General features: G+C 37.6%; 1 protein-coding gene across 5 annotated transcripts in view; it reads right to left on the bottom strand.

Moving 5' to 3' along the window:
* Window positions 1–27,944, bottom strand: part of FARS2 (phenylalanyl-tRNA synthetase 2, mitochondrial) — a 557,835-nt gene that overhangs the window by 410,146 nt on the left and 119,745 nt on the right. For all 5 annotated transcript variants that reach the window (XM_037045359.1, XM_037045361.1, XM_037045362.1 and 2 more), the window contains exon 2: window positions 15,724–16,356. In XM_037045359.1, the coding sequence (XP_036901254.1) occupies window positions 15,724–16,335 (612 nt within the window). In that variant the 5' untranslated portion in view covers window positions 16,336–16,356. The remainder of the gene's footprint in view (window positions 1–15,723; window positions 16,357–27,944) is intronic.

Here is a 27,944-nt window from a genome sequence, read left to right as displayed (position 1 = left end):
ATCTGCAAAAACCCTGTACCACAAAAAACAGAGACCAGCCTCTGTTTACATGGTTCTCCAAACTCTCCTTTGTCCTCAAATAATGGGGTATTACTTAAGTCCAATATATTGTGGACTCCTGGCTGTGACCAGTTGCCTCACTGTAAAGAGATACACTTAAGTGAACATGTGGGTAGAGAAAAAGGATTTTAAAAATTAAAGCCGTTTCAATTTAAGGGTGTCTTTAGCAAGAGGAGTCCCTCCTAAAAGGTTTTAAAGAAGAGATTAGGAAAACGCGGTGACTATAATCTATCATGGCCAAATAAAAATGTCTCCAATAAAGCCTCTCTGCATGAGGCCATTAAGGAAACCCAATAACCACATGGTGGAAAATAAAACCCTGTCATTTACGGAAAGATAGGAAAGTGATTTGGGACAGAAAGCAGAAATAGAGAGGCTACCCTTGGCAAAACCACAAGAGTAACAGTGGGGAAGCTTGGAAAAAAGAGCCTAAGAACAGGAGGGTTCTAATGAACCATCTGGAAAGTGGGAGAGAATATCAAAGGGAGCAAAAGGGAAATTTTCTAATGATAAATGAGGGTGGCTTTTAAATAAAGATGAATCACAAAAGATTTCAAAGGGGTTGTTCAAAATGAAAGATATCCACTCCACAAAGGACCGAATCATTACAGGCAAGGAGCTTAAACCACACTCCTACAGGAAGAAATGGTGAATGAAGACTACTTTTTTTAAAGAGCGTTGGAGGTAGGACGGAATATGAACTGGACACAAACATCTTGGTGAAGCAGTATTTTAGTAATGTATTGTGGTCAACACATACCAAAAGCTTACTTCTCTGCACACTCTCACTCATCTTTTCTATGAAAACATTTCCCGTTGTTTCTGAGCAAAGAAAGGCTTATCACAAATAATCTTAAACTGGGGAGGAAGGATTGCTTGCATATGTGAGTATGTAAGAGAAAGAACCTGGATAAAACTGGCCCAGAGGAAGTGATCAAGGAGGAATGAAGACACACTAAGGAAACAAACAGACTGCAGCCAGCAGGAAAAAATAAGCTACAGAATGGTTGCCTCCCCGAGCCCTGGAGTGTATTCCCAGTAAACTTGCACAGAGCAGAGCTGGTGAAACAGGCAAGGCATCACCAGGGGCAAATGAAACATACAGCTTCTTTAAGAACTGGCCCAGGTACCTAGTTTTTCATTAATATTTTAAATCAGATTAAATAAATACATATCTTTGGGCTCCCTCTGGTGTGCCTGTCAAACACAAAATTTGCTATTCTTGACAAAACAAATGTCTCAATAAGTGTTCGGTAAAAATTTAGTTTTGAAGCTTCAGAACTATGGTTCTCAAACGTTTTAGTCTCAAAAATCTTTGTATGCTCCAAATAATCATTACATTTTTGCACCATTTGCAAACAATGATGATGCCAGGTACCATTCACCCCCCTCATTACCTCAGAGGTAATTGCTGTTTCAATTTTGGTGTTTACCATTCTCATGTAATTTTTTCACCCCTACCTACATATTTATCTAACAAAAAAATACTGTGCATGTATTTGTGATATCTGCACATGTATTTGTGTATGTGGAGAAAGAAAAGGCTAGAGCAAGTGAAACACAGAAAAAAAGAAAGCACAAGCAAGTACACAGGGGGGCATGTGTTGTTGGGCATATTTTGAAATACCTATAAAAAGATATCATTGTTTTATATTACTCTATTTTTCTCTCAATATTGTATTAAAACCTCATCCATGTTGACATAAGTACTTCCAGTTTATTTATGTTGATTACTATAAAGTATTCAATGTACAGCTAGATGTACATTGTTCTTTTTAAGTATTTTTTAAAGAATGCTTGATCACAGAGCACACAATTTTTTGGAAACCACCAAATAAGTACACAAAGTGGTGACAACTATTAACACTCTACTAGAAGGGTGTAAGATTTGTGGCTTTTCTAGATACTTGTTATTATCCAGATTGTTAATGTTTGCTAATCTAATGGGTCTGAAACAACATCTGGCCATTCCTGTTCACTGATAAAGCTGGCCTTTATATACTGGCTGCCTGCATGTCTCTTCCATCAACTGGCTGTTAATGCTCTTGGTCCATTTTTCTTTCCTTAAAAAAATTACACAATAAATCATACCTAGAAAGTGTATAAGTATATCAGTGTTAAAGAATAATAAAAGCACATGCATGTGTGCTCACCACCCATATCCATTTCAGAAAAGACAGCAGCAGCAGAAACCCTGCAGCCCCCTTCACGCCCCTACCTGATCAACCCCTACCTTGCTGCGCCTCGCAGAAGTAACTAAATTTTAAATTATTCCCTTGCTTTCATTAACTTTTCTACATATGCATTACAACCCCCGAATGGTATAGTATTTATTTTCCCATTTTTTAAAAATTTTACATAAATCCAACCATACAATGTAAGCTACCGTAACTTTCTTTCTTTGCCTTAATAGCACTTTCTATATTCACTCTTATTGATGTTTATAGTTTTGGTTTACTCATTTTCACAGATATGAAACTCACATACCATTGTTTAAACATACCACAATTTGTTTATCTGTTCTACTCGGTAGAAATACGGGTTGTTCCAAATTTAGGCTAATACTGACAGCACTATGAACATTCCCATCTATCTGCTGATATCAGTACTGAAGAATGTATCCAAAGAATATATATACACACGTAGGACTGGAATTCCAGGTGTGGGTTTTTATACTCCTTGAGAGCATTCTCATGGCTCCACATATTGGCCAATACTTGGTACTGTCAGACTTTTCCCTATTGGGTTTTTTTTTCATAGTGAGACCTTTTTTACTTAATCACCCTAATGTTCTGTTAGTTGCAAGCAAAGAAAATGTCTCCACACAGCCTGCTGCTTGTCTTTTAACTTAGGCTTTTATTAGGCAGAAGTTTTACCTTTGGGTGGTCAATTTTAACAATTTGTTCCATTAAGGATTTTTCTTGTTTAGTGATTCTCAGTTTACAATATCATATTCTATCCCCAAGGTGATAATGATTATCTCTGTATTGTGTTTTTTAACTTTTAAAGAATTCCTTTCAACAAATGAATTGTGTGAATCCATCCTGAACTAAATTTTGCATTTGGTATGAGATAGATTATCAATTTTCTTCTATATAGGTAATTGTCTCAGCAATTCATTATCTCTACATTTATTTACCATCACTTATATTTTATAATAGGATAATAAATTCCCAAATACGAGTAGAACTGTTTCAGAGTTCTCTACCTGACTAACCTCACACTGATACTAAACCATCTTTATAACTAGAACATACAGTCTTGACATCTGGGAAGACGTCTCCCCTTACACTGGTGCTCTTCAAAATTGTTCTGTCTATGCATGAACTGGTCGTCCTTCTCATGAATTTGAAGATCAGTCCTTCAACTTCTCCAAAATACCCAGTGGACATTTTTATTAGATTTGCACTTAAATTTGAATTTATAGATTGATTTTAGGTGAACTGCCATATTCATAATATTGTTTTCCTGCCTATGAATCTACAAATATGGTACAGCTCTCCTTTATTTCTTCTTTTTTTATATCTTTTAACAATATCTAATAATTTTATCCATAAATATCTTAAACATCTGCAACAATTAGACTTCAAAGTTTTAGTTGATACTATGAATGAAATCTTTACTATGTTTTCTAATTGGTTATTACTTGTAATTAAGAAACATACCTATATTTTCTTTGTAACCAACAACTTGGCTAAACTGTCCTATTAGTTCTAATAATCGACCTGGATATTCTATTCAATTTTATAGGTAGATCATCAAGTCACCCACACATGAAGTAGCTTTACCTCATGTTTTCCAATGCTTATAACTTCTATTTCTCTTTCTGGTTTACTGCATTAGCTAGTATTTCCCACACAATGATGAATAGACATAGTAATCACAAGTAATCCTAAAATGTTTATTTTGATAGAAATGTTTATCACAATTCACCACTAATTAAGATGTTTGTTATGAGTGCTTGACAAAATCATTTTTAATGTTAAGGAAGTTCCCTTCTACTCCCAGTTTGCTGAACGTTTCTGTCATGAGTAATTAATGTCATCAAATGCTTTTTAATGTCCTAAAACATAAATGCCTTCAAATTATTTTTCTATGTCTACCTAGGTGATCACACGATTTTTCTCTTTGTATCACTTAATATGGTATAATATAATACATATATAATAATGTGGTAGGCCATAATATACCAAATGAATTAAATTCCTGCAAATATTTAATAATTTTATAGTGGTGCATTTTAAAAGAATCGATGTTCATTAAAAATGAAGCTTCAAAAATTTATTATCTGCTTTGTACTTTAACATGTCTAACCTCATAAATGAGCTTGACGGGTTTCTTTTTCTATTCTCTCACAGACTGTACAAGTCTTTTGAGTTTGGTAAAAACTCAAATGTAAAATCATTGCAGGCTAATGGAAGAAAGGCTATTAATTCCAGATTTAATTGTTTTCAGCTTTCTATTGCATGCAATGTATGCCTTTATACATATTATTCCCTGCCTCCTGATGTTTTTTTTAATCTTTATAGTTGTCTTCCCCAAGAAACCATGGATCACCTCATGAGTATTTGCATCTTCTTACATTCCTAGATCCAGTGCATATTTAGCATGGGTGTGTGATTTTTTTGGATTGACTGATCCCAATGTTTTCCTTCAGTCTTTTTCTTTAGCCCTTTATTAGGAAATTTTCAAATAGATGCAAAAATACAAAGGATATGATTCCTCATGTATTCAACATCCAGCTTCAATAATTAACAATTCATAACCAATCCTCTTACTTTCATCCCCAGGCCCTATCCCATATTATTGTGAAGAAAATCCCAGACATCTGACCATTTCATTCATAGGCATTTCAATATATATCTCTCACAGAAAATGTCTTAATAAAAATACAACACCATTATTGTACCTTAATAATAAAAATAAGAAATAACTCCTTAAATTCAAATATTCAGTTAGTGTTCAATTTCCAATGGTCTCATTTTTTTTCTATTTAGATGTTTTCTCTTGATGGGATCTACTATAGTGATCCTGTCCAAACTTTTGTTTTTCCTACAATTTATATGAAGAAACAAAATTATTTATCTTGTAGAGCAATGCTTTTCAAAGTGTCTGACAAAGGAACAGTTTTAGATTTCCAATCAGCCTCAAACTGAAGCACGGTCCTACTGCACAGAACTACTTAACACCCTGAGTGCAACCTACCCAGAGCATTTAGAGAACAAGTGAAACAGGTTACACTCCATTCAACAAAAGAAGTCCACTAATAATGTGCTTAAATATGCTGGCTTAAATATTCCTAAACACTAATCTTTGCTTACACATTTCTAAGTGCTTACTTTTGATTCTTCTATTTACTTCATTACGTAAATCACCCGTTGGGTAGCATTGCTATATGTAGAATTTCCCACAGGCTGGATTTTGCCTAATACATTTCCGTAGTGTAGTTTAACATGTTTCTTTATCCTCTGTATTTCTATAAATTTGGCAGTTAGATCTAGATTTTGATCAGACTGATTCCAAATTTCTAGGCAAGAATTTACAATTAGCATTGTATTCTTCCATCAGGAGACATGTCAAGTCTGGCTACCCCTCTTTTTATTATGTTAACCATGATCAGCAAACACTTTATCACTAGCACTTAATGTCAAAGCCTCTAGTAAATCTATATGTATAAAAATTTTTCTCTGAGAGACTGTAAGAAAGCTCTCTTCTTTCCAGGCCCATTGCTTTCCTCCACCTCATTTTCTGACACAGGGCAAGTCTCCAGCTGCCCATTGTGAGTCCCCTCCCATTTGCGAAGTTCTTAGGGAGAGCTACATAAATGTCTTATAAATGTTGCCTATGGTTTTGAGTTTTGCTATTCCAGCTGCTCTATCTGTCTTGTAAGATTTGGGATCATTAAAAACATACAACCCACCCTGGCTGGTATAGCTCGGTGGATTGAGCACGGGCCTGCGAACCACATGATCCGGTTCGATTCCCAGTCAGGGCACAGGCCTGGGTTGCAGGCCAGTTCCCAGCAGGGGACTCACAAGAGGGACTCACCATACATTGATACCTCTCTCCTTCCCTTCCCCTCTAAAAGATAAATAAATAAAATCTTAAAAAAAAAACATACAACCTACCTCCCTTGTACATTTTAGAACATTTCTGTTTGCTTTTAGCATCCTAAATTGAACAAAATTCATTGATTTTAAGAGTTTTTAAAAGTTGTTAAATAAATATATTTAAAACTAAATATATGTATTCCAAGTACCTTTTTAACTATATCCCATCAATTTTTCTTTATTCATGTTAACTGTGATCATATAATTTAAATGGGTTCTACCAAGTTTCTACCTGACAAAGGTTTTAAGAATAAAGATTAGGTCAGCCCTAGAACAAGCACTTTAGTTAGGACAAGGAGTTAAAACAACACTAACCCTCTCTCCCCCACACCTTCTTGGAACTGCAACACTTGGGTCAATGGCAGGTTCTGTTACCAGACAGGAGGCCCCTTTTCTCTGACTTCCCAGTGAGCTAAGGCAACACCAGCCTAGGCTCTCCTGTTCCTTCTGCTATGCTAAGCCCTTCCTCGTTTCACTGTCCCCAGCTTTAATAAACATACCCTCATAATCACCTGGACCGGTGTGAAATCTTTCCCACATGAAGTCAAGAACCCACACATTACAGGCTTGCCCTAGGCAGACTCACTCGGGAAAGACCACTGTCTGGTAATAGTCTCATGTACACAGCAGCTCCATGAAAAGCAACCGAATACAGTAGAATGGGCAATGAACTCAGAAAACCCAAGCTAAGTGTTAGTTCTGCCACCAATGACTCGGGTAACCTTAGGCAAATCATTAAAGCTTCCAGAACTTCAGATTCTTCATGGCTATAGTGAAAATCATCTATCTCACAAGTTTTTTATTAAGAGAAGTAAATGAAACAATGAACATCAGAGTTATATTTAACAAAATACAACTATATACAATATAGCTATATACATATATGTCAGTATGTATTTTCTTAACTAGAAGGTAGAATATACAGTAGCATGAGATTACATTAGCCATGCCCATTTCCCACTAAATCAGACAAAACACAAAACAAATATAGCACAAGTAAGAATTAATTCCAGCCCTGGCTGATGCAATTCAGTAGACTGAGCGCCAGCTGTGAACCAAAGGAGCGTGGTTCAATTCCTAGTCAGGGCGTATGCCTGGGTTGCAGGCCAGGTCCCCAGTGGGAGCCATGTGAGAGGCAACCTCATACTGATGCTTATCTCCCTCTCTTTCTCCTTCCCTTCCCCTCTCCCTAAATAAATAAATAAATTAAATATTTCTTAAAAAGAATTAATTCCCAATCTCTCTTCCTATTTTCCATGGTCTAAGATATTCTTCACTGTCCCTCCATTAAAATGCTAGTGTGAATCTTGCAGCTTCCTGCCACTGTCATGGTATGCAGGCTTAAAATTAGTGCATTCACCTTTTTCATATTTTTAATGAGGTAAGCTGAGCTAAGTACCTGCCCATTGCCACGACCAAGACATTATGTTACTGGCATCACATCCCCTCTAGCACATTAATTATAGGTGACATTCTTTCACTTGGTCGTATTTCCTAGATTTTGATCTGTCTTTGTTGATTTCCTAATAAATTTATATTCTATTAATAGTTATTATTCCTAACTTAGAAAATGGTTATTGCAAGCAGTAAGAATGCTCATCTAAGCAGCTTTGAGATTAAGCTTCAATAGTATTCTTGTGTAAAAGTAACCTATTGCTGTATTAGCAGAGGTTCACAGGAAAACTGCATGTCCTGAGGCAAAGAGTTGTCTCCTACGACATGACATTTACTACAACAAAGCAATGGTCACTTATTAACCTAAGGATCCTATACTCTATACTATTCCTTTTCTTACCAAATAACCCATTTAGCTTGTGTGGGCAGGAGGGAGTTTTATAATAATTATTCCTCCTGTTTCAATGAACATGTTTGGAGAAAGTGCTAATGGAAAGTAAAAATATTTCCTGTGCCTTATTTAATTCCATTTGTTTCCTAATTTAAAAAAGAAATAGTTTAAAATATATGAATAGAATATACATCAAAGATGGCAGAGGAGTAAGTGGAAGCTACAGTAACCTCCTCTCAGGACCAATCTAAAATTACTAAATTGTAGAGAAATCATCCTGAATAACCAACTGAACACGAACTGGAGAGAAGTATTACAACAATGGATAGATTGAAGAAACCACTTCACCACAAGGTGACTGGTAGGGAATGTGAAAGAGACACAAGAGGGCTGGCGGGACTCCCATAGGAGGCAGCTGAAGATCTGGAGGGATATTTCAGTAGCTGAAGGGGTACCCCTGAGAAGTGTGGGGTCTAAACCCTAGGCTGGGCTTCCCAACCTACAGCACCAGAACCAGGAAAGGAACCCAGATTATATCCAACAGTGAAAGGCAGCAGGGTTTATCTCTGCCAGGGAGAGACAGCTGCAGACACAGAGAGCCTGGTAAAGGGACAACACACACAATTTCTTTTGTAGCCTCTCACCCTAGGCTCCAGCACAGGGAGGGGAGAGTAAACTAGAGATACTGAGAACAGTCTTGAGGTTGGTGGTTCTAGGGAAAGAAGTGGAAGAGAAGCTGCAGGGTCCCTGTGCTGAGTCATTGCCTGTACTTCAGAAGCCATCTTTACCCAGCAAAGCACTAACATTAAACACTAACAAAGACACATTAAAATTAAAATGACAAGGCTTAAAGACAAGAATACTAAATGCCCCAAAAGAAAAGCAGGTAGTTACATACAAAGAAGCACCAATTAGACTATCATCTGATTACTCAAAGGAAACTTTTTAGGCCAGAAGGAAGTGGCCTGAAATATTCAAGGTGATGAAAAGCAAGGACCTACAACCAAAGCTACTTTACCCAGCAAAGCTATCATTTAAAATCAAAGGAGAAATAAGGAGCTTCCCAGATAAGAAAAACCTAAAAGAGTTTGTTAACAACTGACCAGCACTGCAACAAATGTTAAAGGGCATACTTGAAGAAGAAAAAAATAATGAAAGAAAAAAAAAGAAGAGTCTAACAATAAAATTTCACTAAATACATATCTATCAATCATCACATTAAATACAAATGGCTTAAATGCTCCAACCAAAAGACACAAGGTATCTGAATGAATAAGGAAACAAGACCCATACATATGCTGCTGCCAAGAGACCCATCTCAAATTTAAAGATACACACACACTAAAGGTAAAAGGACAAAAAAAAATTTCATGCAAATGGAAAAAAAAAAGCTGGAGTAGCAGTACTTATATCCACAAAATCGACTTTAAAACCCAGTCCATAGTAAGAAGCAAAGAAGGACACTACATAATAATAAAGTGAACAGTCCAACAAGAGGCTATAACCCTAATAAACATTTACACACCCAACATAGGAGCACCTAAATATGTGAAGTAAATCTCGATGGACACAAAGAGAGAGACTGATAAAAATACAGTCACAGTTGGGGATCTTAACACCCCACTGACTTCAATGGACAGATCTTCCAGAGAGAAAATCAACAAGGAGACAGTGGCCGTAAACAGCGCATTACATCAACTTGACTTAATCGATACCTTCAGAGTATTTCAACCCAAAGCAGCAGAATATACATATTTTCGGGTGCACATGGAACATTTTCTAGGATAAACCACATATTATGACACAAAACAAGTCTCAATACATTTAACAAGATTGAAATCATATCAAGCATATTCTCTGACCATAATGCTATGAAACTAGAAATCAGTCACAAGAAGAACACTGAAAAACACACAGACATGGATGCTAAATAACATGTTACTATACATTGAATGCTTCGACAAGCTCAAGAAAGAAATCAAGACACCTTGAAAGAAATAAAAACAGGACACCAAAACCCAAAATCTATGGAAGACTGAGAAAGCAATCTTAAGAGGGAAATTCATAGCATTACCGTCCAATCTCAAAAAAAGAAAAAAAGAAAGATAAAGCTCAAATAAACCATCTAACTTCACACTAAAAAGGAACTTGGAAAAGAACAAAGAGAGCCCAAAGTGAGGAGAAGGAAGAAATAGTAAAGATCAGAGCAGAAATAAACAAAATGGAGTCTACAAAAAATGATAACAAAAAATCAGTGAATCCAAGAGCTGGTACTTTGAAAAAATAAACAAGATTGACAAGGCTTTGACCACACTCATCAAGAAAAAGAGAGAAAGGAGGCAAATAAATAAAATCAGAGATGAAAGAGGAGAAATAACAACTGACTCCAAATAAATACAAAGGATTCTAAGAATATATTATGAACAACCTGGATGAAATGGATAAATTCCTACAAACATATCCTCTTCCAAACAAAATCAGGAAGAATTAGAGAATCTGAATAGATAGATCACACCTAGTGAAATTGAAGGTGTAATCAAAAAACTCCCAACAAATGAAAGTCCTGGACCAGGTAGCTTCACAGATGAATTTTACCAAACATTCCAAGAACTAACACCTCTCCATCTCTATTTCATAAAATTCATGAGGAGGGAAGTCTAGCAAACTCATTTTACAAGGCCAGCATTATCCTAATTCTAAAACCAGAAAAAGACACTACAAAGAAAGAAAATTATAGGCCAATATCCCAGATGAACATAGATGCTAAAATTCTCAACAAAAATATTACACAACCAAATACAGCAGTACATCAAAAAGATTATACAACACGAACAAGTGGGATTTATTCCGGGAATGCAAGATTGTTATAACCCTCGCAGATCAATAAATGTGATTCATCACATAAACAAAATGAAGGATAAAAACCACATAATCATATCAATACATGCAGAAAATGCTTTTTGATAAAATTGAGCACCACTTATGATAAAAACTCTCAGCAAAGTGGGATTAGAGGGAACATACCTAAACATAATAAAGGCCATGTATGACAAACCCACTGCCAGCATCATACTCAATGGGCAAATACTACAACTGTCCCCCTTAAGATCAGGAACAAGACAGAGATGTCAGCTTTCACATCTCTTAAGTGAATTAAGTAAAGTATCAGGATACAATTTTAATATCCAGAAATTAGTTGCATTTTTATATATCAATAAAAAACTAACAGAAAGGGAAATTAAAGAAACAATGTCATTCATAATTGCTACAAAAAATAAAATAAAATACCTAGGAATAAACCTAACCAGGAGGTAAAAAGGACCTGTGTTGGGAAAATTATTGGACACTAAAGAAAGAAACAGAGTTCCAGCCAAGATGGAGGAGTAGGTAGAAACCTTTCACTTCCTCACACAACCAAAAGGAGGATAACAGCCAATCTAAAATCAATAAACAACCAGAAGCACCAGAAAATCAAACTGCATGGAACTCTGACAACCAAGGAATTAAAGAAAAAAATCAATCAGAACAACCAAACTGCTAAGGCAGAATTGGTGGGCTGACTCAGAAAAACAAGAGCAAGGTGGCTAAGGGGCAGGGCTGACTGCTGAGCTAGGCAGTGTTGCCCTGGAGAAACTGAAAACTGAAACTCAGAGTTGACTGTGGGTTACAGCTGGGGTTGCACCCCTGTGGGAGATGCTTCCAGTCTGACTCAAGAGTCTGTTGAACAGTGCGCTAGAGACTAGCAAGTCAAGCTGCATTGTTCCCTCTCTGCCTGCACACCACCCCCCACAGGCAGCAAGCACAACAAAGAGGGTTGCTCTACCTGGGTGAATACCTAAGGCCCCTCCCCTTACTACCTATCAGGTACACCAAGAAAAAGAAATATGACCCAAATGAAAAAACAGAGTATAACCTCAAAACCAAGCAATGAGGAGATTACTAACCTATCTGATGGAGAATTTAAAGCCCTGATAATAAAAATGCTCACAGATCTGATTGAACTTAGTCAAAAAATGAAAGAATAAATGAAAAATACCCTAAATGAAATAAAGTAAAATATTCAGGGAACCAACAGTGACAAGAAGGAACCCAAGATTCAAAGCAATGATTTGGAACAAAAGGAAGAAATAAACATCCAACTAGATCAGAACGAAGAAACAAGAATCCAAAAAAATGAAGAGAGGCTGAGGACTCTCTGGGACAACCTGAAATGTTCCAATATCCAAATTATAGGAGTGCCAGAGGAACAGCAAGAAACTGAAAACTTATTTAAATGAATAATGAAGGAAAACTCCCCCAATCTGGTGAAGGAAATTGACTTCTAGGAGGTCAGGAAGCTCAGAGAGTCCCAAAGAAGGGAGACCCAAAGAGGAACACATCAAGGAACATCATAATTACATTAGCCAAGATAAAAATTAAGGACAGAATCCCAGAAGCAGCAAGATATAAGGAGACAGTTACCTACAAAGGAATTCCCATAAGGCTATCAGCTGATTTCTCAAAAGAAACCTTACACACAAGAAAGGGCTGGAAAAAGTATTTGAAGTCATGAAAGGCAAGGACCTACATCCAAGATGACTCTACCCAGGAAAGCTTTCATTTACTATGGAAGGGCAGATAAAGTGCTTCCCAGATAAGGTCAAGTTAAAGGAGTTCATCATCACCAAGCCCTTATCATATGAAATGTTAAAGGGACTTATCTAAGAAAAAGAAAAAAATCAAAATATCACAATTTCATTTGTTAATATGAAAATATCAAAACTATGAACAATAAAATGGCAACAAACTCATAGCTATTAACAAATGAACCTAAAAGAAAAACAATGAAAACAAAAACTAAGCAAACAACCAGAACAGGAACAGAATCAGAGAAATGAACATCACAGAGAGGGAGTTCAATGGGGAGGGGGAAGAGAGGAACTGGGTGGAAAAAGTAAAGGGAAGAAGAAGCATAATTAGTAGGCATAAAATAGACAGGGAAAGATAAAAAATGTTATAGGAAACAGAGGACTCAAAGAACTTATATGTACAACCCATGAACATGAACTAAGGTTGGAAGAATGCTGGAAGGTTGGAGGGGCCAGGATGGACAAGGGATAGAGGGGGAGGAATTGGGAAAACTGTAATAGCATAATCAATAAAAAATACTTAAGATTTTAAAAAAGAAACAAAACAAGATACAAATAACTGGAAGCACATACCGTGTTCATGGACAGGAAGAATTAACATCATTAAAATATCCACACTACGCAAAGCAATCTACAGATTCAATGAAATTCCTACCAAGAGTCCAATGACTTATTTCACAGAACTAAAATAAATATTTCAAAAAGTTATATGGAACCAACAAAAGGCCCCACATAGCAACAGTGATCACGAAAAAGAACAACAAAGCTGGAAGGAATGACACTAATATGAAACTGTACTATAAGGTCACAGTAATCAAAACAGCATGGTATTGGCATTAAAAGAAGACATATAGCTTAACTGAACAGAATAAAGAGCCCAGAAGTAAACCCACACATTTATAGTCAATTAATATTTTGACAGAGGAAGCAAGCACATACAAGGAGCTAAAGGTAGTTTATTCAATAAATGGTGTTGGGAAAATTGGACAGATACATATAGAAAAATGAAACTAGACAACCTTCTTAACACCACACATAAGAATAAATTCAAATGGATCAAAGACTTAAATGTTAGACACAAAACCATAAAAATCCTAGAATAAAACACAGGCAGCAAAATCTCAGACATTGCTCGCAGCAATATTTTTTCTGATATATCTCCCCAGGCAAAGGAAACAAAAGAAAAAAGAAACAATGAGACTACATCAAACTAAAAAGTTTTTGCAATGCAAAGGAAATCATCAACAAAATAGACTACCCACAGAATGGGAGAATATATTCACGGATATATCTGATAAGGGGTTAACATCCAAAATTTATAAAGTACTTACAAAACTTAACACCAAAACAAATAAACAACACAATTAAAAAATGGGCAAAGGACCCGAAGAGACACTTCTTCAAAGAGGACATACACATGGCCAACAGACATATTAAAAGATGCTCAATGTCACTAATCATCAGAGAAATAGGCAAATTAAAACCACAATGAGATATCATTTCACACCTGTCAGAATGGCTACCCTCAATAAATCAACAAACGAGTGCTGTCAAGGGTGTAGACAAAGAGGAACGCTTTTGTGCTGTCAGTGGAAATGCAGACTGGTGGAAATGCAGCCACTGTGGAAAGCAGTATAGGGAAACCTCAAAAAAAAAAAAAAAAACCCTGGCTGGTGTAGCTCCGTGATTGAGCCCAGGCCTGTGAACCACACGATCGAGGTTCGATTCCTAGTCAGGGCACATGCCTGGGTTGCGGGCCAGTTCCCAGTGGGGGATGTACCAGAGGCAGCTGTACATTGGTGTTTCTCTCCTTCTCTCCTTCCCTTCCCCTCTGGAGATAGATAAGTAAAATCTTTTAAAAAAATCAAAAACAGATCTGCCTTTTGACCCAGCAATCCCACTTCTGGGAATGTATATGAAGGAACCCAAAACACTAATTCAAATGAACATAAGCACCCCTATGTTTACTGCAGCATTATTTACAACTGCCAAGATATGGAAGCAGCCTAACTGTCCATCAGTAGATGAGTAAAGAAAACAACTGCAGGACATTAACACAATGGAATACTACTCAACTGTAAAAAAAAGAGGAAAAATTTACCCCTTGTGACAATGGACCTGGAAACATTATGCTAAGTAAAATAATCCAGTCAGAGAAAGACAAATGCCATATGATTTCACTCATATTTGGAATCTAATGAATAAACTGAACTAACAAGGGAAATGGGGACAGACTCACAGGTGGAGAGCAGGATGACAGCTTAGGTGGTGGGGGTGGGGATTCAGCAAAACGGAAAAAGGACTCATGGACATGGGCAACAGTGTGGTGACTGCTGGGGACTGGAAGTATAAGAGGACTAAATGAGAGAGGGAAGGGGGGGAGGGAGGATGAAGTGGGAGGGAGAGAGAAAGAGGGAGGGAGGGTGGGAGAAAGGGAAGAAGAGGAAAAGAGAAAGAAAAAAGAAAAGAAAGAGAAAAAAAAGCACACAATACTATTAAGATATGAGCTAACAGATTAAATGAGTTGGGTCTTTTGCGAATGACCACTATATTGGTCTTCCTAGTCAAAAAGGCTCAGTGCATCAAAATATATACCTGAAGAATAGCAACAATTAAAGACATCTCAAAAAGAAGAAAATTTAAAGTGTCTACAAACATAAAATAGGGGAGGTTAAGGAATGAGCTTGGGAACAAGAACACAGTTTACAATTTAGACCAATAAATCATCAGTCCTCTCTACTATAGGATAAGAAAGTCTAACAGCATGAACACATTATTAACTTCTACTCACAGACCTGAAATAAACTTATCAGAGGTTTCAGTGCTCTTAACCATCTTAGATTGAGGGTAAATTTGAGCCACTGATTATTCATTCTTAAGAAGAAACATAGAGAAAGGCAGATCAGTATTAAAAGGATAAAGACAAACGAGAGATTACAAAGGTCTACCAACATCTGTAATTAACAAAGGAAATCAGTCTAACTATATTGAGGCTAGGCCTATACAAAGAAAGGATGTCATCAAGGACGGGTGATTCACAAATGCAAAGAACAACAGTTCTGGTTTCACTGAGATAAACTTTAGTGACTGCAATAAGAATATCCATGCCTTCAACAATGAATAATGTCTCAAGACTCACCTCGTGCTTAGAGAAGAGCCGGACGCCCTCCAGCTGGTGGAAAACGGGGTAGTGCTGAGAGTCAATCTGGTCTCGCCGGTAAACATCACCCACCACCAGGAAGGCATCCAGCCCAGCATGCAGCAGGTCCCACTGGTGTGCAGATGTATGTGCTCGGAGCATGTAAGTCTGATTCAGGTAATAGTTGTCTCCCTTCTTCCGGCTTGGGTGGTCAGTTGGGATGAGCAGGCTATCAAAGTTCTGCCAAGTCGTGACCACTGGAGAAAAGTTGTCAAAGACTGAAAACAAAGGAGTCCCAAAGCGGCCTACATACTGCTTGTAGAAGTGCTCCTTCACCCTCTCCTTGACCAGCCAAAGTGGGTGATACTGCTGGTTGTGCAGATTCCTGCCAACACTAGAGAGGACTTTCCGGGAGAGATTGCTGTAGTCATCCTGAGGGTAGGATTGACCCAGCAGCTCCAACACACCACCTGGAGCTCCCCGGGGAGTGAACCCTGAAGCAGCAGGCTGCGAGCCCAAGGCTGGATGCTGATGGCCTCTGGAGACACTACTGGCTTTCCTCACCGGGTAGACACACACACGGGCAATTCTCCTGAAAGGTGAACAAACCATTGTAGACACTTCTCATGGATTCTGGAGAGAGAACAAATGCAAAACACAAGTTAAGATTCACCCTGTGGAAAGTAAATGACTTTCATGTCTCCCTCAAGTTCCCCACTGTTCTACTGACATCTTTGTTCTCCCACCACCTCTCCCCACCACACACAGAATGTCCACTTAAAAATATCGTCCCTGGCTGGTGTAGCTCAGAGGATTGAGCACAGGCTGAAAACCAAAGGGTTGCCAGTTCGATTCCCAGTAAGGGCACATGCCTGGGTTGCAGGCCAGGTCCCCAGTGGGGGCGATGTGAGAAGCAACCACACATTGATGCTTCTAGCCCTCTCTTTCTCCCTCCCTTCCCCTCTTTCTAAAAATAATTAAAGAAAATATTTTTTAAAAAGAAAGAAAGAAAATCTGCTGACAAAGGCTTAGTATTTCCCACTCTAAATAAAAAGAAACTTGAGCATCACTTTTATATTACTAATCTCTAGCTAGATGTCCTCCTTGAGTTTAAGGAAAATTTTCATTATCATATCATGTCATGTTCTGACCCACTTGTGCTGAATAAAGTTTTAAATGTGACAACCTCCTTTTATTTTGACTACACTTTATAACCAAAAAACTTCAGATGGATCATCTAATAAACAGAACTTAGCTAAATTCTGGCACATGGTTATACACACACACAAACACACACACACACACATATGTATATCAAAACTATCAATATAGCAAAAGAGATGATATTTTAAACAGCCATTCTGCACATGTCTGTCTTTCCCCCTCATAACTACAAAGTTCTGCTTACCTTTGACAGAGCAGGACTTTGGGATTATTTCACTACATTAAAAAATGAGATTAAAACATTTTTTGACATTGAGATACCACTTTAAATGGTTATTTTTAGTTAATATTTTTAAAAATAAAAGTAAAAAATAAAGTATCACACAATGTGATAGACCATACCAATGGATAGCTAAAATTATTTTTATAAATGCAAATCCTTTCTATTCTCACATCTGGTCATGTCATTTAAACTTAATACCATTGCAGCATCCCATCAACTATATTTTTGTTTTGTAAAAGAGCAAGTTTCTACTATGCACACACTGTAACCCAGGAGCAGGACTAAACATCCTTAAAAAGGGATTCAGAGCAGCCAGAAGATAAGAGTACTGACCAGACCTTTTTTAAAAAATGCCTAGAATTTAATAACAGCACCAAATTTCGCATGTGAAAGTCACCTCATCAGTCAAGCCATTCATGTTACAGATGAGGTGACAAAGACCCAGCCAGATTCAGCTCACAAACTCTAAGATACAGGGAGAGATAAAACAACACTGAAGAATTCTGGACCACTTAACACAGTATTCTTTGCCCACTGTCACAGAGGTAAGTTTTAAATTGACTCAGAGATCTCAATCATAAATATCTATACATGTCATATCCCTATGTTCATACAAAATTTACTATAACTTTAAGTCACCCAAATCTATCTTCTACAATTTGGAATGTTTACCTATTGGGCTATTTCAAAGCATACAACTATGTGGTTATTTTACTTCAAGTGCTTTACAATCATGCCAAGAAAATACCTAACTTCATGATATGAAGACGCATTAGGAAAGAAGTATATTGGTCCAAGTGACCAACAAAGCATGTCTAGTATGGACGTAGGCTGTACAGTTCACCTAATTCAAAAGTGGAACTGAGAATACCTAGCTCCAAGTTATATTATCATACTCGTGTGACTGCTTATTACAAGCTTGTGCATAGCATCTTCGTCTGACACTGCCATCATGTGAAAAGTTTTCAAAGATACCGAGGAACTCTCTGGATTTATTCATTTCTGAAACTATTTTGCCAGAGTTCTTTCGAGAAATGTTTTTTGGCTCAGTTTCAATGGAAATGTGTCTTCCCATCCACAGTGCTCAGTGCCTTGTCACTGCAGTAGATGTGAATTTTAAATATGTATGTGCCACCTTATGCATCTTAGTGCAAAGTCAGACTGGTAGGTTGTTAGCTACCCAATTCAGTGCCCTTGGCAAGGCATAAGAAAGTATTTTTCCTTCCAAAGACAAATGCTATTATACAAAATTCAGAATTCTTCTGCAAAAGATGTTTCTGATGCACTTACACATTACTAACTTCCCTTTCCTTCTCAATTCCTAGCTCCTCACACATCCAACTCCACTGCTTGGTTCTGTTCCCATAGAAGGGCCCCATCCTCATGTCCTTCTTTGCTCTCCTCACCCGCGTTTCCATTGCAGAAGAAAGTTTCATTTTCTTATCCTCGTTTTCAGACTTTTTATCTACCCACTCAGCCCCTGGTTGTAATTTTCTCCTACAGTCATTTCTCTCCTCCCAAAACAATTGCTTTTTTCCTCTATTATCACCTTTTATAGAAGTTTTCCCACTTCCATCTGAAAAGTAAATTCCTTTTTTTGCCTTTGTCTAGTTTCTCTATTAAGAACTAAGTTCATCTGAGAAATACAAGAGACCCAGGAAGATAAGTACCAGTACNCCTAGCTCCTCACACATCCAACTCCACTGCTTGGTTCTGTTCCCATAGAAGGGCCCCATCCTCATGTCCTTCTTTGCTCTCCTCACCCGCGTTTCCATTGCAGAAGAAAGTTTCATTTTCTTATCCTCGTTTTCAGACTTTTTATCTACCCACTCAGCCCCTGGTTGTAATTTTCTCCTACAGTCATTTCTCTCCTCCCAAAACAATTGTTTTTTTCCTCTATTATCACCTTTTATAGAAGTTTTCCCACTTCCATCTGAAAAGTAAATTCCTTTTTTTGCCTTTGTGTAGTTTCTCTATTAAGAACTAAGTTCATCTGAGAAATACAAGAGACCCAGGAAGATAAGTATCAGTACCGACAGCCATTCTTCTATTGGTACAATGGTCTTCCACGTCATCCTTTCAACAGCTATGTTAGCTAAGTATTATTCTTACTGTTTGACAAAGAAAATAAGGCTCAAATATATCTTGTAACTTGCAAAAACTCAAACACCTATCCATGGACAAAGTTCAAAACTCTGGGCAATTCAAGTGCTTCTCAATGAAAACAGACCCAAAGCTGTTAAATTCAAATTACATCTCTTTAATTACCTATCTTAACCTACCTTATCTGAGCAATATATTTCATACATCACTACATTTTTAAGTGCATAAAGGAATACATGAATCAGTAAATCAATGAATCTAAACACATTAGCTTAGATGGTAGAAATGAAATACCTTTTAACATAAGACCTGAAGAACAAACCTGCCTATGTCCTGCTTTTGTAAATAAAGTTGTGTTGGAACCCAGCAATGCCCATTTGTTTACATATTGTCTGTAGGGCCTTTTCTAACTACCAAGTCAGAGCTGAATAGCTGCCAAAGAGGCTGTATGACCCATAGGTCTAACATACTTAATATCTTGTCCTTCATAAAAAAAGTTTGCTGAGCCCTATTTTACCTTAACTCTAAAAAGTTCTTCCACACTACTAAGGATATCTTACTTGTTACAAATATATGCAGATTAAAGAGCCACTAAAAATAACAAAAGTACAAATGTGGATATTAAATGCACTAAGACTAGTACAATAGTGACAAGAATCAGTACAACAGATGTGCAAAGAACACACTTAGCAGAAATATCCATGACCATGTGACCCAAAGCTATACAGTTAAGTGCTGTGTATTATTCTCAGACACATTAATTGACCTCTGGCCCTGTAGTTTCTCATGTATAAAACACAGAAAATAATACCTACCTCATAGTACAAGGATTAAACTCAATCCTATACATTATGTACTTAACTTATTGCCCAGTTGAGGGACTTAATTTTTTATTTTACTTAATTTAAATTAAGTAAAATAATTTAAATTGCTACATGTGACTAGGAGCTACCACAGTGGACCAGGCAGATCTAGACTCTCATATAATAAAACTGGGAATTCTATACCCCAACAATAAAAAATAATTCCTGAGATTATATCTTAACATATAAACTACATTCTAAAAGAGTGTATAGATTTCAGTTTTTATATAAATTAAAAGAGATATTCAATCTTCAGCATAATAAAAAAATAGACTATAGATGAGCCCTGGCTGGTGTAGCTCAGTGGATTGAGCACAGGCCTGCGAACCACACAATCGCGGTTCGTTTCCCAGTCAGGGCACATGCCTGGGTTGCAGGCCAGTTCCCCGCAGGGGCCAGTTCCCAGCAGGGGATGCACGAAAAGCAACCATACATTGATGTTTCTCTTCCTCTCTCCTTCCGTTCCCCTCTAAAGATAAATAAATATTTTTTAAAAAATAAAAAATAATAAAAAATAGAAAGCTAAAAAGGCCCATTGAAGTCATTTAGTCCACAGCTCATATTTTATATATAAGGAAACCAAGTCACAGATTACCTTGTGTTCCCAAGGATGTGCAGCCAATTAATGATACCCAAAGGTAACAATACAACCCAGGGGCCTGATTCTCAGGGAAATGTACTTTCTACCTAAAGTTAAGACCAGTTATGGTTTCACATGTGAAATCTAAAAAGTTTAATACATACAGGCAAAGAGGTAGAAAGGGGGTTACCAAGGATGTGGAGATGAGAGAGGGGGTACTGAAAGATGTTGCTAAAAGGGTACAAAGTTGTAGTCTGTACAGGGATTAAGTCTAGTGATCTAATGTACAGCATGAGGACTACAGTTAATAATACCACAGTGAATACTGAAAACTTACTAAGAGAGTAGATTTCAGGTACTATTGTTAGACACGCAAAAAAAAACGGTAACTGTAAGGAGATAATATGTTAAGTAGCTTGACTGTAGAAATCATTTCACTATGTATGCTATGTATCAAATCACTAAATTATATACTTTAAATACATAGAATTTTTATTTTAAAAATTAAGTTAAATTTAACTAATTGAGATAAAAAGATATCTGAAGCATCTTCTATGCTCATGGATTGCAGTAGATTCTTTTGTTGTTCAAAAGCCACACCAAGAACCCTATAAATGTTCTTCACTGCTATGAATCTACCACAGTGACTAGCACCAGTAAAACACTGAATAAATGTTTGTTGTGAGAATGAATAAATTTTCTAACTGTTTAAACAGCCTTTCTTTTCAATCTCCCACAGTCTTGCATGTAAAGGAGAAACTAAGCCACGCATGAACTCTACTGGACTGGTGATTTCTCTAAAGTACAATTAGCTTACTGGAAAGGCCTGTGAGGAGCAAACATGACCCACACACAGTCACAACCACACCCAATATCAGGCACACTCCAGATGCAGTACTTAAAAACAGTTTCTACCAAGAAGAATTAAGCTTGACTCAGTCAACAGTTTGGCCTACAGCCATTAACTTTTACTCATAAAAGGGCAAGGTAAGAGGCAGCTCCCTAAGTTCCTGATGGAATTATTATTGGTGCAGCCTTTCTAGAAAGCAATTCAGGACTATCAAGAGACTTAAAACTGTTCATATCCTTTGACAGGGTAATTACCATGACAGGAATTTATCAAAAGGAAATAATGTAAATGAAGATAGAAGTTAAACACAAAGACATTGCATTACAGTATGATTTATAATAGAAAAAAATTACAAACAACATAAACATTTCTAACAAGGGAATGGTTAAATTACAGTAGAGCCATAAAATAAAATATTATACACTCATAAAAATAATGGTTACAGGACTATACAGCCAAGATGGAGACATAGGTAGATACTAGATATACTTTGCCTCCTCGCACAACCAAAACAAAGACAACAACAAATTTAAAAACAAAAAATAACCAGAACTGACAGAAAATGGAACTGTTTGGAAGTCTAACAACCAAGGAGTTAAAGAGGATACATTCATACAGACCGGTAGGAGGCGAGACAGGCAGATGGTGAAGAAAGGACTAGCAGCAAGGGAGCAGCTCATGGACTGGGAAAGGAGGTGGCTGGTGGAAGAAGCAGTACCACATTTGTGTGGAGATAAATCCAGAGGAACAACTGGGCAGCAAGACAAACCAAGCAACCCAGGGTTCAAATGCGAGAAAAGAAAGTCTCAAAACATCTAACTGAAAAAATCTGGGGGGTTGAAGCAGCAAGAGAAACACCCAGCATCACAAAAAATTTTATTAGAGAGACCGACAGGAAACACAAACCCAACCATCCAGCAATCAGCACCAGAAGGGCCCAATTTCCTTGTAGGTGGCAGAGGAAGTGGTTGGAAGTCAGCCAAGAGCTGAGCAAGTGGCATTGTCCCCTCTCAGACCCCTCCTTAACATACAGCACCACAACACAGTGACAGGGGTTGTCCTGCCCTGGCAAATACCTATGGATCTGCCCCTTGTTACATAACAGGCACACAGAAACAAAAAAACATATGTTCCAAATGAAAACACAACAAAGTTCCAGAAAAAAATACAAATCAGCTCTGAAGAGATAGCCAACCTATCAGATGCAGAGCTCAAAACACTGGTAATTAGGATGCTCACAGAAATGATTAAGTATGGTTGCAAAATGGAGGAAAAAGTGAAGGCTATACAAAGTGAAAAGAAGAGAAATGTACAGGGAATCAACCATGACAGGAAGGAAATCAGGACTCAAATCAATGACCTGGAGCAGTAGGAAGAAATAAACATTCATCCAGAACAGAATGAAGAAACAAGAATTCAAAAAAGTAAGAAGAGGCTCAAAAACCTTCAGGACAGATTTCAGTGTTCCAACATCCAAATCATAGGAGTGCCAGAAGGAAAAGAGAAGAGCAACAAATTAAAAACTTACTTCAAAAAATAATGGAGAACTTCCCTCATCTGGCAAAGCAAATAGACTTCTAGGAAGTCTAGGAAGCTGAGAGAGTCCCAAAGAAGTTGGCCCCAAGGAAGCACACACCAAGTCACATCATAATTACATTACCCAAGATTAAAGATAAGGACAGAATCTTAAAAGCAGCAAGAGAATAGGAGACAGTTACCTACAAAGGATTCCCTGTAAGACTATGAGCTGATTTCTCAAAAAAAAAAAACCTTGCAGGCAAAAGGGGTCTAGAAAGAAATATCTGAAGTCATGAAAGGCAAGGACCTACATTCGAGATGACTCTGTCCAGCAAAGTTATCATTTAGAATGGAAGGGCAGATAAAGTGCTTCCCAGATAAGGTCAAGTTAAAGGAGTTCATCATCACCAAGACCTTATTATATGAAATGTTAAAGGGACTCATCTAAGAAAAAGTAGTGTATCAAAAATGCTAACAGTAAAATGACAACAAACCCACAACTATCAACAATTGAACCTAACAAAAACAAACTAAGCAGACAACTAGAACAGGAACAGAATCACAGTAATGGAGATCCCATGGAGGGTTCAGTTGGGAGGGGTTGAGGGTAGAATGGGGGTAATGGTACAGGGAATAAGAAGCAAAATGGTAGGTACAAAATAGGAGGAAGTTAAAAATAGTATGGGAAATGGAGAAGGCAGAGAACTTTTATGTACGACACATGGACATGAACTAAGGGGAGGGAATGCAGGTGGGAGGTGGGGTTGTAGGGAGGAGGGCAATAAAAGGGAGAAAAATGGGATAACTGTAATAGCATAATCAATAAAATATATTTGAAAATAATATAAAAATGCTATTTATATCTGACCCAGTAATTTTATTTCTCAGTACTTATTTATCTGAAGGACAGAGAAACTAATTCAAAAATATATTTGTATTTCTATGTTCATTGCAGTATTACTTATAATAGCCAAGATATGGAAGCATCCTAGGTATTCGGTGATAGATGAATGGATAAAGAAGATAAAACATGGATAAAAAAGATATATTCCATATAGATGGAATATTTATTCAGCAATAAAAAGAATGAGATCTTTCCGTATGTGACAACATGTGTGGACCTGTTGGGTATTATGCTAAGTGAAATAAGTCAGACAGAGAAATACAAATACTGAATGATTTCAGTTGTATGTAGAGTCTGAAAAAAACCAAAGCAAATGAATATGCAAAACAGACCCACAGATACAGAGAACAAGCTAATAGTTTTCTCGATGAGAGGAAAAGGAAGGATGGGTGAGAAAAAAAATATGGCATTAGGAAAAATGAGAAAGCCCTAGAAAGATTTGCAAAGATATCAATTAAGGGTAAAATGACTCCTAAGCTAGTTGGGCAAAAAAAAAAAAAAGAGAGAAAGATTAAAGATGAGCATTTTTCACTCTCTTACATACTGCAGACATTAAATCATTAATGCTCGTATTTCCCTTCTGAGGTAGGAACTATTGTATTCCCCAATTTAAGGATGAGGGAACCCACATGCAGAGTGGTTAAGTGACTCTCTTGTTAGCAGACACTGTCAGTGCTCTGCCTGTATCTGCTTGGTCACTCCTATTTTTTACCTGTAAGTTTGGGGAACAGTTCCCTTTTTCTCTGCTTCCTGCCTCTAGAGCCTGCCTGTCTCTCTGTCTCTGTTTTTCTGGGTTTTTGTCTGTTGCTATTTCTCTTACTGTCCGAGTGCTTTTTCCAGTCCCAGAATCAAGTTTGTCTTTGTGTGAAACAGGCTGGGAAAGTCAGCACTCAGAAAAAAAGCCATTCGTTCAGTTGCTAATGCTTGAAATGAGGATGGTAAATCAACACCAACAAATGCCTGTCACTGACTTAGGGCTACAGTGATGTTTGAAAGTGAACCTTCAAAGAAGGCTGAAAGTTTTCACGTTACTAATGAAAAGATTATATCACACTTTTCTTCTTATGTTAGAAGTTGATCAGTCAGAGTAGTAAATAAGTTGAATAAGTACTGAATTTGATTGTGTTGTTCAATATTCCTTGAATGATGGGGGAATTGCTGAAATGGTGTTAAAGTTAGACAAGTATGAGGAGAGTAGTGATGATGTTGATGGTGACATTATGTACACGTGATAATGGGATTTATATTATGAAATAAATTTTTGGTCTTTGTTGTTTCTAGCACAAGCTCATAAAACAACTCATAATTTCTAATTGTAATTGTAACCTTTGTCATTGTAACTTATAGGGACATCTTTTATTATACTGTTTAGTTTTTTCCCAGTTCTTGAAATGACTGCAGAGCCATGAGGTGAAATGGGTGTCTTTTTTTATTCATATAATAAGCCCTTTTCTACCACACCTGTGTTATGTTAATGAGGTGCTTTTGGTTATTCCCCTATATAATCTGACAATGAGGGCTGGTTGTAGTAAAAACCAATGGGATCTCTGGGGAGGGATAGTGGAACTGGAAATTGAATGTGGTCAGTTGGCCAGTGATTTCATCTTTCATGCCCAGGTAATGAAACCCAGTAGAACCTGGACTAGAGAGCTTCTGGTTTGGTGAATACCTGGAGTGCTTGGAGGATGGTGTCCCCAGAGAATGTATGGAAGCTTCACGCCCCCTCACAGATATCTTACTTTAAGCATCTCTTCTATCTAGCTTTTCTTGAGTTATATCTTTTTGTAGTAAACTAGTAATATTGTCACAGGTAGGCACAGGTAACCAGGTTTTTGTTGATTGGGACAAAGGTTTGAACTGAACACCCAGAGTTTACAGCAGAGAATATGGGAGCAGGCCAACTCCACCAGAGATTGACTTCATGGACTGAAGGGACTCTATTCTTACAGGGCGGATCCTCCCTGGCTAGTTTTGGCAGGCTTTTACTACACATGTACAAGTAGCTGTATTACTTTAAAGCTACTTTACATGTGGTCTCCCACGGTTTTCCCGGATTGGCTGCCAGGGAAGGGGGTCCCACAATGTTACCTAGTTGACCCCCCCTTTTCCTGGGGTCTTCCTGTACTAGGTTCAACTTTCCCTTCACCAGAGAATTATAGCTCTCCATGTTAGGATTGGTGAAAAGGAAAGGAATTATTTATTCAAGTTATACAGACTTAAGAGTAATGACTTAATGCCTTCATCAAAATCCCAAAGTCCCTTAAAACACCCACAAACACACACAGTCCTTCTTTCCCCCTTTGCCCAGTCCAAGGTACCATATCTCAGGAAAAGAAATAGAAAGCAGCATGGTGGTTCTCCACTAAAGCTGCATGATGATTCTTCTAATGGTTGTGGGGGGGGGGTCTCCCCACTCTGGCCAAAGCCACGAGGTTCTCTCTGCTAAAGCTACATGGTGATTTTCTCTCACATGGCTGTGGGAGTCCGCATTCTAGCCCAAAACGCATGGTTCTCTCTCTAATGGCTGCAGCGTCTGTATTTAAATCCCTGTGCCAATCTTCCTCTGCAGTTCCATTTTCAACTCCTCCCACAGTCAGCCACACCTGTCAGGACTCTCATATCCTCCCAGCTTTACTGGGCTGCCATAGTGAGTCTGGACAGGCGTGGCCTCGTGGCGTGGAGCCAATCATCTCCAAGCTCTCACACAGGCACTGTAAGAAGGGCTGGAGTGTTGCCTCCTAGTTACACCTTCCACCTTGGGTGGAAGTCACTCCCTTATCCCTGGCTCAGAGCATGGCCACAGCTGTTTAACATATCTATGAAACCAGTTAAAGGTTATAGATATGTTGAATGAGCATTCTAGAGGTTCTCTGCAAAACTGTTGCTATGCAAAACAAATCAATGGCTCTGCTCCATGTATCCCATACCCTCAGCTCAGACTTGCGGGGGTGAGAACATCCCATATTTTTAATATTTCCTGGATTACAAATCCTTCTTTTGGGGGCCCCCTGGCTGCACCCACCTACAATATGGTTAAGTAAAATATTTTCCTGAGTTGTGTGAACCACTCTAGCAAATTTTTTAAAATATGTTTTATTGATTAAGCTATTAAGTTGTCCCATTTTTGTGTCCCCTTTATTCCCCTCTACCTTGTACCCCCATCACACCAGTATTCCCCTACCTTAGTTCATGTCTGTAGGTCATACATGTACATTCTTTGGCTTCTCCATTTCTCATACTATTCTTAACCTCCCCCTGTCTATTTTGTACTTACTATTTATACTTATTCCCTGTACCTTTTCTTTTATTCTCCCCATTTCCCCTTGCCACTGATATTCTTCCATGTGATCTCCATTTGTGTAATTCTGTTCCTGTTCTAGTTGTTTGCTTAGTTCATTTTGGTTTTTATTTTTGTTTGGTTCGGTTGGTGATAGTTGTGAGTTTGTTGTCATTTACTATTTGTATTCTTGATCTTGTTCATCTTAGGTAAGTCCCTTTAACATTTCATATAAGGTCTTGGTGATGATGAATTCCTTTAACTTGACCTTATCTGGGAAGCACTTTATCTGCCCTTCCATTCTAAATGATAACTTTGCTGGACAGAGTCATCTCGAATGTAGGTCCTTGCCTTTCATGACTTCAGATATTTCTTTCTAGACCCCTTTTGCCTGCAAGGTTTTTTTTTTTTGAGAAATCAGCTCATAGTCTTACAGGGAATCCTTTGTAGGTAACTGTCTCCTATTCTCTTGCTGCTTTTAAGATTCTGTCCTTATCTTTAATCTTGGGTAATGTAATTATGATGTGACTTGGTGTGTGCTTCCTTGGGGCCAACTTCTTTGGGACTCTCTCAGCTTCCTAGACTTCCTAGAAGTCTATTTGCTTTGCCAGATGAGGGAAGTTCTCCATTATTTTTTGAAGTAAGTTTTTAATTTGTTGCTCTTCTCTTTTCCTTCTGG

The sequence above is a fragment of the Sturnira hondurensis genome, unplaced genomic scaffold (genome assembly GCF_014824575.4).
Source record: "Sturnira hondurensis isolate 20B ecotype Veracruz unplaced genomic scaffold, ASM1482457v3 Scaffold0004271, whole genome shotgun sequence".
Lineage (NCBI taxonomy): Eukaryota > Metazoa > Chordata > Mammalia > Chiroptera > Phyllostomidae > Sturnira > Sturnira hondurensis.
The sequence above is the reverse complement of the archived record's forward strand: the minus strand, read 5'-3'. Positions and strand labels throughout refer to the sequence as shown.